Source organism: Dama dama, chromosome 8 (genome assembly GCF_033118175.1).
Source record: "Dama dama isolate Ldn47 chromosome 8, ASM3311817v1, whole genome shotgun sequence".
NCBI lineage: Eukaryota > Metazoa > Chordata > Mammalia > Artiodactyla > Cervidae > Dama > Dama dama.
Window position 1 is genome coordinate 53283340 of NC_083688.1, and position 21376 is coordinate 53304715.

General features: G+C 40.7%; 1 protein-coding gene across 1 annotated transcript; it reads left to right on the forward strand.

The window, feature by feature from the left end:
* Window positions 1–4887: 4887 nt before the first annotated feature.
* Window positions 4888–18666, forward strand: CAVIN2 (caveolae associated protein 2). The gene is made up of 2 exons (XM_061149113.1): window positions 4888–5700; window positions 16288–18666. The coding sequence occupies exons 1-2, from the start codon at window positions 5218–5220 to the stop codon at window positions 17080–17082; spliced, it is 1278 nt and encodes a 425-aa protein (XP_061005096.1). The 5' UTR covers window positions 4888–5217; the 3' UTR covers window positions 17083–18666.
* Window positions 18667–21376: the final 2710 nt, after the last annotated feature.

Sequence of the window (21376 nt, forward strand, 5' to 3'; positions counted from 1 at the left end):
CTGTGAATGATCAGACTTTTTAACCATACTTGCAAACAAACATGTTAAACCTGCCACAGTTTTCGTGGCAGAAGTTCAGAGACTCCAGACTTAGAGACAAAGACTACTACTCAAGATACGGCAGGAACATAAACTTCATGTTCATATTAGTTCCTTTTGCCTCCCCCCCAGGTCCCATGAGAGTGACACAGAGGTGGGTACAGGTAGATGCTACACATTACAGATTTGCATCACCTATGAGGAGCCCCAAGTTTAGGAAACTTCAAGCTTTCATAAGAGGTTGGCAAACAACCTGCCTAACCTTTCCCCAGAGGAAAACATTAACACACTGGACATCAAATAGCCCTACTGTCTGCTCCTTCTCTATTCTCTGCGACTATCTCTACTTTTCAAAGTTGCTCACTATACAAAAATTTTTGAAAAGGCAGACCAGGACAAAAGATTGTCAGTGTTTCTGCTCAAAAGACATTCAGAAATATGAAGAATCATGGAGAATTGCCTCTCAACAGCCAGAAGTTAGGGACGTAAAGGAGACATCACATTTATATGGTAGATGGTAGAAAGATATTTCATTAAGAAGAGGTAAAAGGTGAAGATTTCTCCTTCTCCTGGAAGATACTTTCCTTTTGTTTCCTCTGTTTCTATTTCTCTCTCTTTCTCTCCTACTTCTTAAACAAAAACAAAAACAAAAAACACTCAATGTTTTATGCTGTTCCTCTTTCTTTCATAGGGTTTATATATTTGTATGACCTAGTCAAGAGGCAAGCCATCATTTGAAAGGCTTTTGAATACTAAGGGCTCAAAGAAAAGATACATGGAGTACCCAGCTTAGCCTTCTCTGCTTCTTTAGCCATTGAGAAGAACTTTCTTTTCTGTGGGCACACTATTCCAGGCCTCCTATCACTGACACAATAGGAAGATCAAGAATATCAGGGTTCTCATATGGGTTTAAATGGAACAGGCCAACCAAGGAGGACACTGATCTGCCTCTGGCTTAAAAATTATACTAAGGGTTAACCAAGATTTAGAGCTTACTAATAATCTGCAATAAGGGCTTCCCTGGTGTCTCAGCAGCAAAGAATCCTCCTGTAAGGGGACTTGCAAGAGATACAGGTCCAATCCCTGTGTCAGGCAGATCCTCTTGAGAAGGAAATGGCAATCCACTCCAGTATTCTTGTCTGGGATAATCCCATGGACAGAGGAGCCTGGCAGGCTACAGTCCATAAGGTCACAAAGAGCTGGACATGACTGAGCAACTAAACAACAACAAAAATGAAGAGGAAACCACATGGAGATTGAGATGGATGCCTTAGCCAATAATAAAGCATTTTTTTGGAGTGACTTCTGTGATTAAATCACTTAGATATTTGATGTAACAGTAGACAGCTGGAAGTCAGTTAAAGAATTTAGACCCTTAACTATCCCCCTCATGTCACCCCATTCCAACACCACGCCTGTATATCTATACCAGCATTTGTCTACCTGCTTAGTCCTCCCAGTAAAGTGGGAGCTTTTAAACGGCTACAAATATATATATTAATCACATTTGCAGCTCCAACACCCAGCACTTATTTCCCATTCAACAACCATTGCAAACCAAGCAACCTCTTGCTACATTTTATTGCTTTACTAATTCTTCTTAAACACATACTTACACATGTTCAAAAACCTCTAAGAGCCTTCTATCTGCCATTGTATCAAGTCTAACTCCATTACCTAATTTTTGAGGAACATCACAGTATGCAGTAAGTAGATTTAATATTCCAAAAATTTCTCTTAGGAATTGATTGCTGAATTTCACTAATCTCTCTCAGACAGAAATAGGGCTTAAGATCAGGTAGAAAGCGACTGTATCTGCTCAGGATTTCCTCAAATTCTAACTCACCAACAGTTCTTTCTTTTATTGTGTTTACTTTCTTCTTGTACAAACTCTCAATGCCCTTAGAATTTATGTCACACACTATTACTTAGTCATATGCTATCTTGTACAGGACTGGTTCCCATTATATTATTAAACAGCTCCTCATGGATCCTATGATTATACGGTTGGGCAACACAGCAAATTACATCATAACATGAAACTAGTCACTAAAGAATCTGTTGTTGTTGTTTTACTCACCAAATCGTGTCTGATTCTTTGCGACCCCAAGGACTGTAGCCCTCCAAGCTTCTCTGTCCATGGATTTCCCAGACAAGAATATTGGAGTGGGTTGCCATTTCCTTTCTTCAGGGGATCTTCATGACCCAGGGATCAAACCCACATCTGTGTGGCAGGCGGATTCTTTACTGCCAAGATGCCTGAGAAGCCCACTACAAAACTAATCACCTATAATTTCCAATCATTCACTCCAAATCCATAAAAATGATTATTTCTGACAAAAGGCAAAAGGAAATGAAACAAAAATGGTGACTAATAGGGCCTTTGGTTTTATCTGTAATAGTTTTTTGAAAGAAAAAGTAGATTCAGGCTGAGGCAGACTGTCTCCAAAGATGGCTACAACAATCTTTGCCATGCTGCTCAACCTGTATCATGGGACTTGGCTGCTCCTCCCCTAAAGAGGTGAAGCCTATTTCCTGTTCCCTTGAAACTGACTGACCTGCTCTGACCAACAGAATGTGAAGAAAGTGACAAGGGGACAGAGTTCCAGAGCCTAGCTTTAAGAGATCCTGCAGCTTTAGTTTCCACTGCTTGGGAACCCGGTTCTCTACTAGAGATATCAGAGGGAGAGTCCCTGGAGGCTTAAAGATAGAAGACAGAGAAATTCCAGAATTCCATTCATCTCAATTAACGAGCCAGAAATGAGACTGAGACCATCTCAGATTCCTAGGTGAATATGTCTAGTAGAGATAACCCATTCCATCTGAGCCCGGCCTAGCCAATCCCAGAATCATAAGTAAAGAAAACACATGACGGTTGTTTTCAGCCACTGAATTTCAGGCTGGTTTCTTCCACAGCAATAAACTGTTACTTGTGTTATTCAAAATTAATTTTAAAAAATAAATAAGCCACCTGCAAACCTTTTTTCCTGTTTAACAACTAGCCTCTCTCCTTTTCCCATCTCATTCCATGTCTTTAATGTCTCTATTCATCTAACTGATTATACAGTCTCCAACAATGCAATGCAAAATCAGTGCAAATCAAGGCAAAATCAGGGCAAAGTGATTATAGCATGAAATTGCAAATCTTTCAAAACATGTTAAGAAATCATGAAGTTGATGAAGGTAACATTAGAGAAGCCCCTGAACTGTGGGCAACTCTTCTGGGAAATGAGAATCAGCAGCTGGAATAGTTAACATTTGAAGAAGAAAAAAATCCACACAGATGATGGCACAGTAAGTGCCTCAAAAGGGAATGATTAGAATGTCAAAATTCAAGAGAGGCTCTTGGAAAATTGATGAAGCCCTCAAATATTTTTGCAATAATGACCCTCTTTATGATTTGCCCACAGAAGTCAAACGTAAAAAGGATGTTATGTCATGATACCATATAATTTTGTTAGAAAATTATGCTTCTCAAAATCAAAACTTGATTCAGCTTTTGTTCCAATGTTTAACACATCACTGACCAACTAAATTTTGTTAAATGTAAGGTAAATCAATTTTAATAATTTTCTTACTTTTTTTTAAAAGATAATATAATGTCTCAACCAAATACTTTTACTTTTTTCCTCCCTATTTTTAAAAGATTCAATTTAAGTGGGTTTGGGAGGGTACTAATTATCTGAAGAAAATTGGGGACCTCTGTAAAATCTTTGCTTCATCTCCCTAATTAGCAGGCATACGCACTGAGGACAGGGTCTTAGACCACACTTTATGAGTGTCCTCTAGACAGTTCACCAAGCAAAGGGCTGAGCAGACAGTGTGGACTCATGTGTTCAATAAATGTGACAATGAATGGCTGACTGGTTCACATGTAGATACTGCCACTGAAGAACGGCACTTTATCCATTATCAATCCCTGACCCAAAACCTGCTGGCATTTGTTCTCAAAACTGTTCATAGAAGACCTATTATAAACCTCCTGCTAAAGCTCTTCCAAAGGCTGGATACGTTTAAAACCAATTCAAGCATGTAAAGTCGTTTCAGGAAATAATCCCCATGTCCCAAGGGCTCAGCTGAGCAGGGCCACTTTTCAGAACAGGTGTGCCACTTCACTGAGTAGGAATTTGGAAATGTCAAACATTAGAAGCACTTCAGAAACTCCAGCTCAACCTGCCTGAGAGTCGTACTTCTGGGCACCTGTCAATAAATGCCTTGCAGAGGTGGGCATTTGAGAAAACCCCTCCACCCTGATTCAAAATTAGTTACAATAAATCAGCATGGTAGGTTCTTAAACAGACCACACCTTTTTTATTGGGCCTTTCCTGTTTCAATTTTACTTCTCATAAGAAACTGTTTAAAGTGATTATTCAAAAAGTTCCCATCTATATTACATGATAACCGTCCATAACAGGATTGGGTGTTTTAACATCCCTGAATTTCAGTCTCTTTCATTTTATCTTGCATCTCCAATTGCAAGAGTAAGAACTGGGCTGTTCTTGTCATTATCAGTTACTTCTATCCCTTTGAAAATTAAAAACTAACACTACGGGCTTGACTACAAGTACCCTTTAAATTTGGCCTCTTTCAGTGGACACCAGGCATTCTGAAGCATCAGTCTGTTCTAGGGCAAAGGCAAACAATACTTTCCATTACAATAACTTGTATCCAGGAAGAAGAAAAAAAAAAAAAAAAACAACCAGGCACTCTGTAGCATACGTTGCATAGCTGCCAGAGAAAAGTTTACTAGCTTTAGCCAATTGGAGCCTGTGGCGCTGGGCCAAATTAGCATGTTTTTCTCCGCCTCTAGATGAAGTCAGGAGTGAAATATGACATTGAACTTATTCTTAAAAGGGAAGAGGCACAGGAAAGAAAAGGTAAACCTGCAGGAAAGGGCCCTGTGCCAAGGAGAACGCGCTTAGGAAGCCGTGTACATGCCTCTGAACCCTGAGTGGTTCTCAGTTCTGTATCCTTCGCCTCCCACTGGGTGGAGTAGGGCTTTTAAGAGCAGCTGGAATGCGGTTCCCCTGATCAGTGTAGCCAGTTGTTGACTGTCTGAACCTCTGCCAGTCTTAGAGAGCGGTGCTCTGAGCTCCAACCAGAGGGCGAGGCTCGGCACCCCCTAACCACCGTCCTTCTCGCCGGGGCCAGAGGCAAGCTCCCACCTGTGCAGCAGCCATGGGGGAGGACGCCGTACAAGCCGAAAAGTTCCAGCACCCAGGTCCCAACGTGCGGCCGGAGAAGCCGGCCAGCTCCAGTCCGGTGCCGTCCTCCACGCCGAGCCCCAGCCTGCATCTGGGGAGCACGGAGGAAGCCATCCGGGACAGCTCGCAGGTGAACGCTGTCACGGTGCTCACGCTCCTGGACAAGCTGGTGAACATGCTCGACGCCGTGCAGGAGAACCAGCATAAGATGGAGCAGCGGCAGATCAGCCTGGAGGGCTCGGTGAAGGGTATCCAGAACGACCTCACCAAGCTCTCCAAGTACCAGGCCTCCACCAGCAACACGGTGAGCAAGCTGCTGGAGAAGTCGCGCAAGGTTAGCGCGCACACGCGCGCCGTCAAGGAGCGCATGGAGAGGCAGAGCGCGCAGGTGAAGCGGCTGGAGGACAACCACGCCCAGCTCCTCCGGCGCAACCACTTCAAAGTGCTCATCTTCCAGGTCAGTGCTCCTGCTCTCCTCCCACCCAGCTGGGCCTCCTGGGCAGCCAAGATCTCAGTCCCAGCCATTTGTATAGCTGTCCTGCCTGTCAGAGATCACACACACACACACACAAGGCATTGTCCTCTCTGCCTTCTGCAGGCGCCTGTGGAATCTGCACACGCGGGGTGGGAATTTCCCGGATAACTGCCGCCTAAACCCAAGCCGTGCCTCAGGAGTTAGCAGGGTGGAGTCACTTGTCAAGAGCAGGTGGATGCACTCCGTACAGGTTGGGAAGGTGACTAGGTGCAGGCAACCTAGTCAAATTCATTTCTCTCTGCATTGTGAACGTGGGGCTCTGACTGCAGCTGTTAGCTGGACAGGGCAAGTTAATTCAGCGGCTATTTATTAACTCTTTGTGGAAATGAGGGAACCATGTAAGTTTTGTTTTTTAAGCAACAAGTCAAATTCATAACTTTTTATTTTATGTTTTTATTAGTTGGAGGCTAATTACTTCACAACATTGCAGTGGGTTTTGTCATACATTGACATGAATCAGCCATGGAGTTACATGTATTCCCCATCCCGATACCCCCTCCCACCTCCCTCTCCACCCGATTCCTCTGGGTCTTCCCAGTGCACCAGGCCCGAGCAAATTCATAACTTTTTAAAGCGTCCCTTTGTCCAAAGGTCACCAGTGTTTGGGGAACTAAGTATTGATGACTGATTCCATTAGAAATGAACTAGCCTCTTCCTATGAAGACTTTTGGCCCAAGTAATCTTGTTGCACTCTTTTCTAGCAAATGATGCACTAAAACTATAGAGCATAACTCTACACGCTCGCTAGATATGCTTCTCATTACTCAGAGAGACCATAACTGTAAAGTAAAATAGTTACAAAGGCTAGTCCAGAATATTTTCTTCTTCAAATGGTTGCCTTGGAATAAAAAGGCCACTTAATTTTTTTAATGCCTCAATGATGCAATTAATGTAGCAAAAGGCTATTCGGGGACAGGGAGGTTGCCTGGGGCTGTTGTTCCGCTAAGTAGTGGGCATTTGTCAATCCAAGGGCAGCCCTGCCTAATGCTGGAAGCCCTTCCGCCCGGTGGAACCCAGCCAGTGTGGAGCCCAGGAAGCAACTGCCATCCCTGCCCCAGGGCTGTCTGCTTGTGACCATGTGAATAGGAGAGGATTTCAAAGCCATGGAGGGGAGAGGCTATAACCAACTGTTTGATTGTGAAAGGCACACAAGAAGAGCCTTCATCTCCCCAAAGAGATTTAGAGACTGGAATTTAAACCGAGGGAGCCTTCTTTTTCTAAATGAATCTGCTCTGCCAAGTCAGAACCTAAGCCCCCTTCCTCCATAAAAGGAAAGACTCATCTTGCTGCTTTTTTGTCCTCCCCAAACTACACTTGATGTTATAAAGCTTCAGGCAGCTGATGTCCTCCTATACCTTGCAGGCTTTTGCACCCTGGAAATTTTTTAGCTTTTAATGCAAATGAAATAGCTTTTCATGCACCAGATGAACTGAAGAGAGATATGGTAGCTGCGCCTTTCTCGAGTCATACAAGATCCCTGTATTATTAGCCTAAAAGATATTATAAATCTCAACTCTCAAGGCATTTCTAAATTAAATACTGATCTCCAAACAAAACCAAACATGTACAGACCTGTTTAAATCTGAGTCATCAAAGGAAATTTCCCTTCTTCCAGTATGAATCAGAGAGATTATCTCTTGTCCTATCCCTCAGTGAAGGAGGAAAAACAAGAAATTATTTATCTAGTAGAGGAAATCACAATATGCTAGCATCAGTTTTTGTTTTGTTTTGCCACGGATGTTCTGTGGGTGCTGGAAAGAGGGGTGGGGGATGATAAGTAAATAAAAATTTCAAGGGAACTGTAAATATAACATCTGGAAAAAAGAAAAAAAAAAAAAAACTGTTGGAAACTTAAAGACATGTCCTGCTGGTGAAGCCCTGCCGTGGTCTTTTTGTCACAGTGGATTGACAGGTGTGAAATTACAGCCAGAAATGATAGGAATTCTCCATATAGTGAGGATAAGGTGAAATGGGCTCAAGACTACGGTAGAGGCTACAAGAATCCAAAGCAGTGTGTTCAGCTCCATTCAGAGCCTCTTAGCAAACAGCCCCCAAGGACATTTTTCAAAGAACAGTTTAGGAGATAAATGATTAGAGGCAAGGAACTGGACCTTTATTAAGTCATGTAAGATCTTTTATTAGCCTAAAGTATATCAGAAATATTAACTGTCAGGACACTCACTACAAACTGACCATTTTGAAAAAACAAATGCAAGTGAAGTCCTTCAGTGGGAAACTTCCTCTTTCTGGACTATTTTTAAAGTAGGGGGTTTTAGAGTAGTAAATTATTATATCCATTACAGTTCTTATATTACTATATTCATTATGCCAATGGATATAATAATAAATTGTGTTATAGAATGGTCCAGTATAGGGGTTGAAAAAAGACACATTTTGTCATACAGACACTGTTTCAAATCCTAGTTTCACTGCTAGTCAATTATGTGCTCTTGTGCACATTTTCTAGCTTTTCCAAGCTTCTGTTTCCTCATCTGTACATCTTATTAATATTTGAATATATTAATAAGAGCAAAAGTATTTTGAGCTCTTAATAAGCCCTGCAGAATCTGCTAAGCATCTTTCTGTTGTTTATCTCAGTTGCCCCAATTTACAGATGAGGATGCTGAGATTCAGAGATGCTTACATTTTGTCTGAAGTTATTTAGTAAGCAGTGGTCAAGCTGGAATTTAACCTCATATTTAATTGATTCCAAAGCATGTGCTCTTAAATATTGATGCTTATGCTTCTTCCCACATCTCTCTCTCATAGGGTGAGAAATAAGTGGATTAACATATTCAAAATGATTAGTGACTGTCATGGTATAAGAGCTCAAAGAATAGAAGCTCTTCCTGGGTGGACCTGCATGGAGAGGCAGCTCTACCTGTGCTGGTTAGAAAAATGGCTTTTTAGTAAAAACACTGATCCCACCCTACCTAGGATCTGCAAACAGCTGTGCTTTTGCTTTTTTATGTGCTATTTATTAAAAGCTACACACACACACATTCATTCACTCACCCCCACTCCTTGCCATACATTGTATAACAACTGCTTGGTGAAATCAGTTACCACGAGAGCAAAAGAAAGCAAAATCCTTTAAGAGCACAGACCTCTGCCCAGAGGGCCTGCTCTAAATACCCGCTTCTAGTGGCTGCGTAGTCTTCACTGTTCTGGGGCACAGGGTGGATGCTTTCTAGACCTGAGGAGTGAGGAGGGCAGAGACCGCACCAGGCGCCCCTTCAGGTCTTGAAGCTGTTTGTCACTTTTGGTCTACTTGACCCCTATGCTAGACTTTCCGGTTTCAGACAAAAAAAATTAATGTAAAAGTAAGAGTGAGGGAAGAAAGTCTGTCATCTGACCAGAACACATTCAGCCCTGTAGCGTTTAGAAGATTATGCTTCCAGTTTGTGAAGTCCTGTTGCGTTGTCTAAAATCTGCTGGTTCCTTTTGGTTGGTTGGTTTGTTGATCTACTAGATATTTATATATTAGCATTTTTTTTTTAATTCTGAAATTTGTCCCATTTAAAGTGTCATTTAAGTCTGTGCTGAACTTATAACATTGTTGTAGCTGTTAAGCCTCTCATGCATTAGCAATTACTTCAAATTATAACCAGTAGAATCTAAAACTGGAGAAAATTCATCTCCTTTTGAGCAATAAACTGTAAAATCCCTGTTAAATTTAGCAGCTTCCCTTTTTATATTTTTTAAAAATAATAGCTTAAGATCTATGTTTGAATTCAAAATACTGTGACAGAAGCCGGTATAAATGAAATAAGACTCACTGGGGTTGCTGATCATAAAGCAAATGCTAAAGACTAATAAGACTAATACTTTGCTTGTAAGTGCATAGGTATCTTTTACTAAAAATAAAATCTGTACAGAAAATCAGTGAATTTACAGTTAAGAGGAAATTTTCTCTGTTGATTGAAGAGACTAGAATTTCACAGTAACTGGCCCTGAGGGTGTGATACCCACTTAAGGCTCTTAAAGTTCTAGTAATGATTATTTGAAAAAGCAGTCTGGGAATGATTTCAAATCCAGGGAACAAAATGAGAGTACTCATGAACAGTTTACACTTTCATCCACAAAAAATTGTGAAATTAGGTGAAAAGAGTAAAAGTTAGATATTTACTATGACTATATTCATGGAGAACCAAGCCTATAAATGTGTTCAAATATTCATCATTTGGGTTCCTTTGATAAGAACAGAATTTTAGAAAGGTGCTAAAAATATAACATCTTCAGACTATTTTAATTGATTCTTTTATAGACTATACTTCATCCAAAGCCACTGTTCTGAAAACCATTAATTTGGTACAGACTTATAAGAAATGGGCATATAGGTAATCAAAGCCACATTTATATGACAACTCACGATATTTATGTCACATTGATTAATATTCCAATAAGGGGATTTTGGTTTTGATATGCTAATTATCCAGTGACCTTTAGTTGAGAAGATAAACAAAATACTAGTTTTTATGTTATAATTTACACTTACTGAATGTCAGCATTGTTTCAGGCATTTTAAACAAATAACTGATTATTGTCAGTATTTCTTCAAAAAAATCATTACTTCTCTCATATATTAAAAGTCTAGATTCTCAGATGCAAGGCTTCCAAGTAAATGTTGCCCCCTCTGCTGTTTTGTAATCTGTATCTGTTTGAACAAATGATAAATGTTCTCCAGTGCAACTCAGGTCCTACAGTTTTGATTCTTGAATGGAAAAAAAAAAAAATGTTTTGCATTTGTACCTGTGAGATCACTTTGCAGTCTGTTAACAAGTTTTTGCGAGATTTAAGTTAATATCACAGAACCAAGTATTTTTGAGCTAGAAAGTGAAGTCACTCAGACATGTTCAACTCTTTGCAACCCTATGGACTGTAGCCCACCAGACTCCTCCATCCATGGAATTTTCTAGGCAAGAGTACTGCAGTGGGTTGCCATTTCCTTCTTCAGGGGATTTTCCTGACCCAGGAATCGAACCCAGGTCTCCCACATTGTGGGCAGACGCTTTACTGTCTGAGCCATCAGCACCTCATTAATCATTTAGTTTAACCTCATTTTATATCAAAGGAGCAGAGGCCCTCAGAAACAAAGTGACTGGCAAGGTTTCATTTGATTAATAATATAAATTGTAGATGAATTATGAAATAAGTGAAAACAAACACTATAATCTCACTATGGCAAAGTTCATGTTTACTGGGTTTTCTACAAGAGCTTTTAAATAATTCAGTGTAGTTTGTTTTTTGTTTTGTGGGTTTTTGTGTACAACAAAGAACACCTAACCAGTGTGATCTTAAAAAAGAATTGAACCCTTGATAACACTGAAAAATAATGAAACTTTTAAATCCTCGAGAATGTGAAAGACTGCTCAGGGATGATAACTAATGCATTTTATTCTTATGACTTGCTGATTCCACTGACACCTGCCTTAGGGGTGCAGTTCTAATCAATGGCTTTATCCACTTGGCAATCTATACCTCCAGAAACACAAATTGGAGAAAACCATCAATGTGTAAACGAGACCTATAAATCAGAATGTCAGGTGGGCATAGTTCCATTTTAATAACTAGTATTTAGAGATTATTGGATAAAACATTCCATGGACACAAATTTATGGTCCTCATATCCCTCCAGGATGCCACCACATCCCTGTGGGAATGTAACCGCCTTTGTTATTGTTTCCTAACAATGAGAATGATAAGTTAGTGACAGGAGAGCAAACTGCCTATTCAAGCTTTTAAATGACTTACTGTAGGCTTCCTTCTCTAATGCTAGTCATAGAATCTTCTTCTCCTTTAACGTTGTGTGTATATCTATTTTTTATGTGCAAAGAGGCTTTGTTTCCATGAGCATCAACCCAAGAAATGCCCAGCATGTTTTCCAGTTTCTCTATGTTGATATCTACATACAAGATGGAGACTATTAGTCCACAAGAATCAATATGAACAGCAAACAAGAGAAACTTCAAGGAAAAATACCGCTTCTCAAGAGTTCTTTTCACTCCTTTTCTCTTTCATGGTATAAGCATGAAAACATATTCAAATAATATTAATATAAATATATGTTAGAAGTGTGCTGAATGATGGCCCACTCCAGCATGCCTGTCTGGAGAATTCCATGGACAGAGGAACCCTGATGGGCTACAGTCCATGGGGTCATAAAGATTCGAACACAACTGAGCGACTAACACTTTTCACTTTAGCGAGGCTCCTGTAAAAGGTCAGAACCAGGAGCAGCTGCATCAGTGGGGCTACATACCTTTTTGCAAATAAATCTGCAGGGCAAACAGTCAACTGCTGCTGGGGGGCCTCTACTGGGAAGAACTACCCATGGAAGCTACACAACCCATAAGGGATTCTCAATGCCATATTAAGAAGTTACAAACCCGAAGTGAATATATAGGTAACTAGCATAGTTAAACAGTGACAGAATTGAGGATGATATTTGATCCTCTCCCTTGAAAGAGCCATCAATCTTAGAATATATAAGAGAAAATAGATTTAAAACATTACAGCAGGAGGCTGAAGGCAGAAGTATCACGTCACCCACAGGCAGGTAAGATATCAAGTGTTTCCATGAGGTATGTATGTTAGGGACTAAACAAGGACAGGTGAGCAGGTGAGACTGGACACCTGGGGAACAGTGCAGTTACAGAGGAGCCACTGTCTGCAGTTCAAGTTGAATTTCCACCACTCTAACTGTTACTTGATAGTCAAATGCATCTATATATTTTATTAAAGAATAGAGATTTTGAAGAGTATTAGCATTCTTCAGCTTCTAAACAACCATTATGGAAGTGTAAGACCTAATGTACTTAGATGTTCACAAATTCCTGTGTGAATGGAAAGGACTGACCTTCAGAACAGAACTATAAGAAGTCATAAAATAAACACTGTCCAGTAGACATAACACAAAATCCCGCTTGCGTAATTAAGATGATAGCAGAAGCATAGCAGTTGGCCAAGAAGACATACCTCACTTGTTTCCAGTTGCATAAAGACACATCCAACTCATTCTGGATTATGTCTGTATCTGCTAAGTTTACTTTCATGGTTAGCATCAAAGAGTTCTTGTATAAGTTTCCCCAGCATTGTATGAACGAATTCCATTGGGTTTCCCACCCTCCCTCAACTACCTTCATGCATGCAGTGTGATCTACCAACAGATGACTTCTGATTCACCTGATAATGGACTTTTCCCAAACCTGTCCTCAAAGGACATGTGATAAGCGAGACAAAAGTCTAAGACTCAACAGTTAACTGTGCTTTTTTGACTGTAAAATTTATACTGTATTAAAAATGAAATATTATTAATTTAAGTCTTTAGAAATACAATTAATTTGTCCATCTTTTATGGAGGTTGAAGAAAGGGAAGTTATCAGAGAAATCTTTTGATTACCCTGAGATTATACTACACAAAATGTACTTCTTATCTAGTAACCAAGGCTTATTTTTACAGTTTTCCACCTGACTTTCTGCCTTCTTCACTGAGGACTTTTAATAACATTTCACTGAGCTTTTGGTTTCTTCCTTTCCTGCAAGTAACTCCTGTCAAACCTTCCCAACCCTCTTGTCAAATCCCAGAAGTAATTTTGCTTCTGGACTAAGTATCAGAGCCCTAGCTATTTCCGCAGTCTGCCACTCATCCACTGAGAATAAAATCCTTCCTTAAAATGAAAACCATCGAGCCCCATAGGCCTGGTTCTTCTCTTTTCCCAGCGGCAGCAGCAGTCAGCAGACGTCCTTCAAGGCACAGAGCTAAGTCCATTCTTTCATAGTGTCCGACAGAGGGGCACGCGCCACTCCACCCATCCCCAGTGCTCTCTTAGGAAGCCTCCTCACCCAACACACACTCATTCGCCAGATAGCTGCTAGCTGTCAGGCACTACCCTAATCAGTGAGGCATAATAGTGAACGAGAGACACAAGTTCCCACCGTCTCAGGGAATACACATCAACGAGAAAGACCAGTCGAGACTTGTAACATGGCAGAGTTGCTCTCTGTAAAGGGCCTTGTTATAAATGACTCATGGGAATCCCGAGCACCTTTCAGGTTTTTACTTTATTATACTGTGTTTCTGACACATTCTGTGATATTCAAAATGGGAGAGTGTGGAGAAAGCTCTGGGGAACAGAGTTTGTGATTTCTTCATTCAACCAAGGAGTCTCTTCAACCAGATGCCCCGCTTTCTGCTCTACCCAAAACTTTGTTTCGAAGCAATGCCGGGAAAGGACTCTGTTATGAGTATGTGTGTGTAAGGGGGAGACATGGGGCTGTATCTTTTCAGAGAGTAATGAAATTATACTACTTGGTGATTAATAAGGAGAGGGATTTTTAATTTTCTCTAGATTAAAACATAGTTCACTTAATCTTTGTAGGGAGAAGTTAAAGGTATACACCCGTAGAACATATTTGTGATCATAACCCCAGTTTTATTGACTTTTCAGTCAATCAAAATTGCCAAATGGGAAGGAAAGTTCTTACCATTAACATAAACTTTGCAAGAAGTTTAGCTCCCACATGGACTTATAAATTCACTAAACCAGTTATTTTTCAAACTGAAACTGTACTGGACAGTCCACAATACAATTAGGTAACACTGAGACTCAGCTTGCAAACCCGGCTGGCAGTGGGCTCCAGAGCCTGGCCCACCTCAGCATTCTTGCAGAACCCCTCACATACTTGGGAATGCGGTCTGAAAGCTGCTAATCTAGGTCAAATCCTCTTGCTCACATTTGGAAGAAACTGAGACCCAAGGAGATTAAGTTATTTACTGAAAGCCTCCCAGCCACTGTACAGTGCCCCAGGAATTGAGACTCAGGCCTCCTGCCACAAGCTCTGCCCAGGGCCATTTCTCCCAGTGAAAATGTGAAGGCACCTTACTGGCTGGCTCTCATTGTCCTATATTTAAAGACAACTATAAAAAATCAAGGGATTCCTCTGTTGTGTGACCCAAGGCTGTTTGAATTCAAATCTCTTTGCTTTGCAATGCTGGAAAGCCATCTCCCTTGCACTTTGGAGCAAGTTTTCAGGCTCTGCTCCCTGCGGCCTAGCAAGAGCCAGAGCCTTATACACCTAGAAGCTGGAGAAAGGGGTGTGCTGGGAATAAGGGGAGGGGGACAGATTCCTGAGTTTCTCTGTTCACTGTAGGTGGGGGCTGAAGTATTCTTGCCCAAGGAAGTCCTACTTAACAGATAGGCTTGATAAGCTATGCCTGGCAGCATGTGTCCCCCCGATGACTCCAGAAATTGGCCATAGTATATCACCTCTCCTTATAGTGCTCACAAAGGACGTTCTAAACCACAGGGTTTCATGAGTTGGGTCCCCAGTAAGGCTGGACCTTCCTTCCTTGACTCCAAATTTATGTCATTAGAAAAATTATGCATGCTTAGTCGCTTCAGTTGTGTCTGACCTTGCAACCCTATGGACTGTAGCCCGCCAGCCTCCTCTGTCTGTGGGATTCTCCAGGCAAGAATACTGGAGTGGGTTGCCTTGCCCTCCTCCAGGGGACCTTCCCGACCCAGGGATCAAACCCACATCTCTTATTTCTCCTGCACTGGCAAGCTGATTCTTTACCTCTAGTGCCACCTGGGAAGCCCCATTAGAAAAATTAGTGTGCATTTTTAAATTTTAAATTAAAAAAAATTAAAATTTAAAAAATAAAATTTAAATTAAAAAAAACAGATAGGAAGGTTGACTATACCTTTTCTTTTGACTTCTACATGGGGAGGGAACCTGGTGTCTAACAAATGTTGGTGTCTAACATTTGAGGAGAAGGCAATGGCACCCCACTCCAGTACTCTTGCCTGAAGAATCCCATGGACGGAGGAGCCTGGTGGGATACAGTCCATGGGGTCGCGAAGAGTCGGACATGACTGAGCGACTTCACTTTCACTTTTCACTTTCCTGCACTGGAGAAGGAAATGGCAACCCACTCCAGTATTCTTGCCTGGAGAATCCCAGGGACAAGGGAGCCTGGTGGGCTGCCGTCTATGGGGTCTCACAGAGTCGGACACGACTGATGAGACTTAGCAGCAGCAGCAGTAACATTTGAGGAAAAGATGGGGGCAGGGGCGAGAACTGGGAAGTCCTCACTTTTATCTTCTAATTTGACCTCCAGGCTCTTTTGCAGTGGGTTTTGGCAGGAATAGAGCATAAGGGTAGGAGAGAGAGGCCCTTCTGAGTTTGCAGTAACTTACTTTAGCTCCTTTATCTAGGCAGCTTCCTGGTCTATCTGAACCACAGCCCACTTCCCTCCCTGCCTGTCACTGATAGAGCCCTTGCCAGATGCCCTCGTAATATTCCCAACAGGCAGCCCTTGGCCTTACCCAGCCTGAGGTGGAATGACTTGATCAGTTTAGAATAAACCCTTCATATTTTAGAAAGGTAAGCCACAGACATTGGGTTTCTGTCATGCCAAAAACACATAACACAGAAATTACAGCAGTTCAGGACTATTTGTGACATGTGTTATTAACATGAAATCTACACTGCCCATCTTTTCAGGAAGAAAATGAGATCCCTGCCAGTGTGTTTGTGAAAGAGCCAGTTTCCAGCCCAGGGGAAAGGAAGGAGGGGGAGCACGCCGATGAAAACAAGTCCCTGGAGGACACTCTGCACACAGTGGACCTCTCATCCGATGATGAATTGGCCCAGGATGAGGAGGCCCTGGAAGACAGCGCAGAAGAAAAGATGGAAGAGAGCAGGGCAGAGAGAATAAAAAGATCCAGTCTCCGGAAAGTGGATAGCCTCAAAAAGGCATTTTCTCGCCAGAACATTGAGAAGAAGATGAACAAGCTGGGGACAAAGATCGTATCTGTAGAGAGGAGAGAGAAGATTAAGAAATCTCTCACTTCCAATCACCAGAAAATATCCTCAGGGAAAAGCTCCCCCTTCAAGGTCTCTCCTCTCACTTTTGGGCGAAAGAAAGTCCGAGAGGGAGAAAGCCCGGCAGAGAATGAGACCAAATCAGAAGACATGCCCAGCAGTGAGATGGCAAATGACTACGAGGAGAGCTCGTTTGCAGAGGGTCTTTCCGAAGCGTCTCTCACCGGTGCCCTGGTGGAAGGGAAGAGCCCGGAGGGGGATGCCGGGACCGCGGCCTCGAGAGGGAGTGACTCGGCCATGGACAGCAACGTCGACTTGACTATTGTGGAAGATGAAGAGGAGGAGTCAGTGGTCCTGGAACAGGCCCAGCAGGTGCGCTATGCGGGAGACCACGTGCTAGCCTCCCACGAGGCCGAGCGGCCAGAGGAGGAGCCCGTGCAGCCAGCTGTGCTCCAGGTGGACCAGACTGCTTAAATTCACAGCCCTCTGTGAGCGAGCTTGGGTGACCAGAGCCTGGAAGCAAGCTCCTACGCACCTCCAGCCCTCCCCACTCACGCCATGTTACTGTCTAGGCGGTCATCACTTGCTCCACAGTGGACATACACGCCGTTACCGAGATTTACTATGAAGGCAGCCTGCCAGGTTCTATGCTTCTAATGTACCCTTTACTTCCATTTCTGTAGTTCCTCAAGACTACCCCAGAGAAGAAATGGAGCAGTCATAAAACACTGATCAATGCGGCTAAGTCAGAATCGCCAGAGGCTATGTAAGACACTAATTATGAAATATGATTCATTTTTTGTCATTCCATGGGCTTGCTGAACAGTGCATCAATAATATATTGAATTTCCATAGAACTCTGTGAATCTATATTCTTCAAGTGTGTGACTATATAATATACATATGTATTTAAGCTAAAGAGGTAACTATATTTCAAGAAGAAAACACTTTTCTTAAAAGAAAAAATTTAGAAGAGAAAGTTCACATAGTAGAAACCACTGTTTATTGAAACAGGGTGAAATGAAATTGAAAGGCATTCAGCTAATGAAGTAAGATATGTAGAAAAGTCAGGACTATTAGAAAAAACTAAAGAGAAGTTGGAAATAGGGAAACAGGAAACAAAGAATGTCAAAGAGAATGAAGACAGAGAGAAAAAAGCATGTGCTCAAAAGTAAAATATTTATGATATTAGTTCAAGTATTTCACCCTTATATAACAATACTAAAGAAACATATATATATAGGAATAGTGTTATATCTTCACAATATTTTTATTTTCTAATATTTTCAAATAATGTAAAAGAACATTTTACTATGTTAAAGCTGCATTTTTCCTTAATAAAAGACACTACAAGTACCTCTCTAAGGAAATTCAAAAGAATGTCTCTTTAACATTGGAATGAACATTAATCTTCAAACTTAATACATACTGCTTTTCTTAGGAAGTTGAATCATACTATTCTTTATTGTTTTCCAAATTTGAAATAATCCTTGCACTCCAAATGATGTAATGTAGGTTTATAAGCTGTTAGAATCAACAGGTTGGGAAGGGAAAGATTCTAGTTTTCCTTTTTTTGTACATAACAGTAATTTCATTCCAGGTCATATTTTATTTATATATTTTCACAGAATATTGATATGTTTCTTAACTTCTTAAAGTATGCTAGTGTTTATGTGTATGTGCACATTTACTCAGACAGGGTAATTATTACTATTGCCTAACATTATACTAAAATATTGCTTTATTTTTAATTACAGAATGGTAATTTTTGAGAAGACTATTATAGTTTAAAGACAGTTATATCAGAGAGCCGATTTCCTACCTTCAGTATATACCACTCACTATAAGTAATCTTATATAGATAATCTGAAACAGTGTTAACAAACTATGCTTTGCCTTATAAAAGGAAGAGTATTAACAAGTGTACTGATGGCATAACTGATATAGCTATGTCCTTATTTTGCAATAATGTACCCCATATGTCATATTGTTGAACTAACAATGACTGTTGAAGAAGGCTAAATAAACCAAAAAATAAAAAGCATATAATAATGTCAATTTCTTGGTGGAACAATTTTAAAACAAGCAGAAAGAACTGATTATTAACCTCTCTTCAAAATGTAGGCTGTAACGTCGGTTGTTTCAGTCTTGATTTCGTCTCTTAAATCTGCTTTCTTTTTTCCCTGATTTCATTTAGAAATCCAAGACTCATTCTTCAAGTTTAACTTTCTTTTTTTTTTTTTTTTTTTTTTTTTTTTAATTTTTATTATTATTTTTTTTTTCCAGTGGGTTTTGTCATACATTGCTATGAATCAGCCATGGATTTAACTTTCTTGACATCACCTTGCCAGCTCTGGAGAGCATCTGAATTTATTGTAGCAGCTTGATGAATTTGATAGTTCTATTTGCATTTTTATTATTTTGTACCAGGCCTTATAATACCTCAAATAGCCCTGCAAAAATGAATGTGTTGAACTGTATGTATTGAACTGTACATTCAGTTTATTCGCAGAGATACACCTTTGCTTTCTACAATGCCATCCAGTTGGTTGAAGACTTAATTTCACTCAGGGTCCTAAACATGCCTGTTTAACCTTTATAAGTTGCTGTTACCTCTTGCAGCTGAGGAGCTGGGAGATCCAGAGCTAATGCAATATTTACATTTCCTTTTCAAAAATGCTTATGTCACTTGTTCCTAGAAACTATCTGCATGTCAGTGAAAAACTGCACTCAGGTATCTTTTTGGATTTGACTGACAGACATTTATTCTCTATTCCTCACTTGACACATTAAAATCCTGATCAATAAAACAGAGAATCAGGAGAGACGAATGTCAGAAAATACGTACTGTAGCGATTAGAGAGAGTACCAGTTGTGGAAATGAAAACTATTCTGTATTATTCTTGAATTATTTGCATACTGGTGGGGCTTTGAAGTCCCCAAATTAGTTATGTCTTCTTCACACCCATGCAATAACCCATTCCTAACATTGTGCCTGGAGCTCAAGAACTGGATTGGTTTTCCCCCAAGGATTGGTAATATGTTAATAAGCACCGAGATCCATATCTTAGAAATATAATTCAAGAATAAGAAGTGTCTATTACATGGATTCAGGCACTCTGCCTATCAGGTCTAAGAGAAAAAGAAATGCAAAAAAGCAAAATGATTGTCTGAGGAAGCCTTACAAATAGCTGAGAAAAGAAGAAAAGCTAAAGGCAAAGGAGGAAAGGAAAGATATACCCATTGGAATGCAGAGTTCCAAAGAATAGCAAGGAGAGATAAGAAGGCCTTCCATAGTGATCAGTGCAAAGAAATAGAAGAAAATAATAGAATGGGAAAGACTAGAGATCTCCTCAAGAAAATTAGACATACCAAGGGAACATTTCATGCAAAGATGTGCACAATAAAGAACAGAAATGGTATGGACCTAACAGAAGCAGAAGATATTAAGAGGAGGTAGCAAGAATACACAAAAGAACTATACAGAAAAGATCTAAATGACCCAGATCACCACAATGGTGTGATCACTCACCTAGAGTCAGACATCCTGGAATGCAAAGTCAAGTGGGCCTTAGGAAGCATCACGATGAACAAAGCTAGTGGAGGTGATGGAATTCCAGTTGAGCTATTTCAAATCCTAAAAGATGATGCTGTCAAAGTGCTGCACTCAATATGCCAGCAAACTTAGAAAACTCAGCAGTGGCCACAGGTCTGGAAAAGGTCAGTTTTCATTCCAATTCCAAAGAAAGGAAATGCCAAAGAATGTTCGAACTACCACACAATTGCACTCATCTCACATGCTAGCAAAGTAGTGCTCAAAATTCTCCAAGCCAGCCTTCAACAGTACATGAACCAAGAACATCCAGATGTTCAAACTAGATTTAGAAAAGGCAGAGGAACCAGAGATCAAATTGCCAACATCTGTTGGATCATAGAAAAAGCTAGAGTTCCAGAAAAACACCTACTTCTGCTTTTGACTATGTCAAAGCCTTTGACTGTGTAGATCACAATAAACCGTGGAAAATTCTTTAAGAGACTGAAATACCAGACCACCTTACCTACCTCCTGAGAAATCTGTATGCAGGTCAAGAAGCAACAGTTAGAAGTGGACATGGAACAACAGACTGGTTCCAAATTGGGAAAAGAGTACGTCAAGGCTGTATGTTGCCACCCTGCTTCTTTAGCTTATATGCAGAGTACATCATGAGAAATGCCAGGCTGGATGAAGCACAAGCTGGAATCAAGATTTCGGGAGAGATATCAATAACCTCAGATATGCAGATGACACCACCTTTATGGCAGAAAGTCAAGAGGAACTGAAGAGCCTCTTGATGAAAGTGAAAAAGCAGAGTGAAGAAGGTGGCTTAAAACTTGACATTCAAAAAACGAAGATAATGGCATCCAGTTTCATCACTTCATGGCAGATAGATGGGGAAACAATGGAAACAGTGAGAGACTTTATTTTCTTGGGCTCCAAAATCACTGCAGATGGTGACTGCAACCATGAAATTAAAAGACACTTACTCCTTGGAAGAAAAGCTATGACCAAATGACATATGGTCATTTAATGTGACAGCATATTAAAAAGAAGAGACATTACTTTGCCAACAAAGGTCCATATATTCAAAGCTATGGTTTTTCCAGTAGTCATGTATGGTTGTGAGAGTTGGACTATAAAGAAAGCTGAGGGCCGAAGAATTGATGCTTTTGAACTGTGGTGTGGAAGAAGACTCTTGAGAGTCCCTTGGACTGCAAAGAGATCCAACCT

What these genes read in the sequence shown, in the direction of transcription:
- CAVIN2 (XM_061149113.1), top strand. Translation starts at nt 5,218, where the DNA reads ATGGGGGAGGACGCCGTACAAGCCGAAAAGTTCCAGCACCCAGGTCCC. An exon ending in TCAAAGTGCTCATCTTCCAG is followed by an intron (nt 5,701 to 16,287) that starts GTCAGTGCTCCT and finishes CCATCTTTTCAG; the next exon opens with GAAGAAAATGAGATCCCTGC.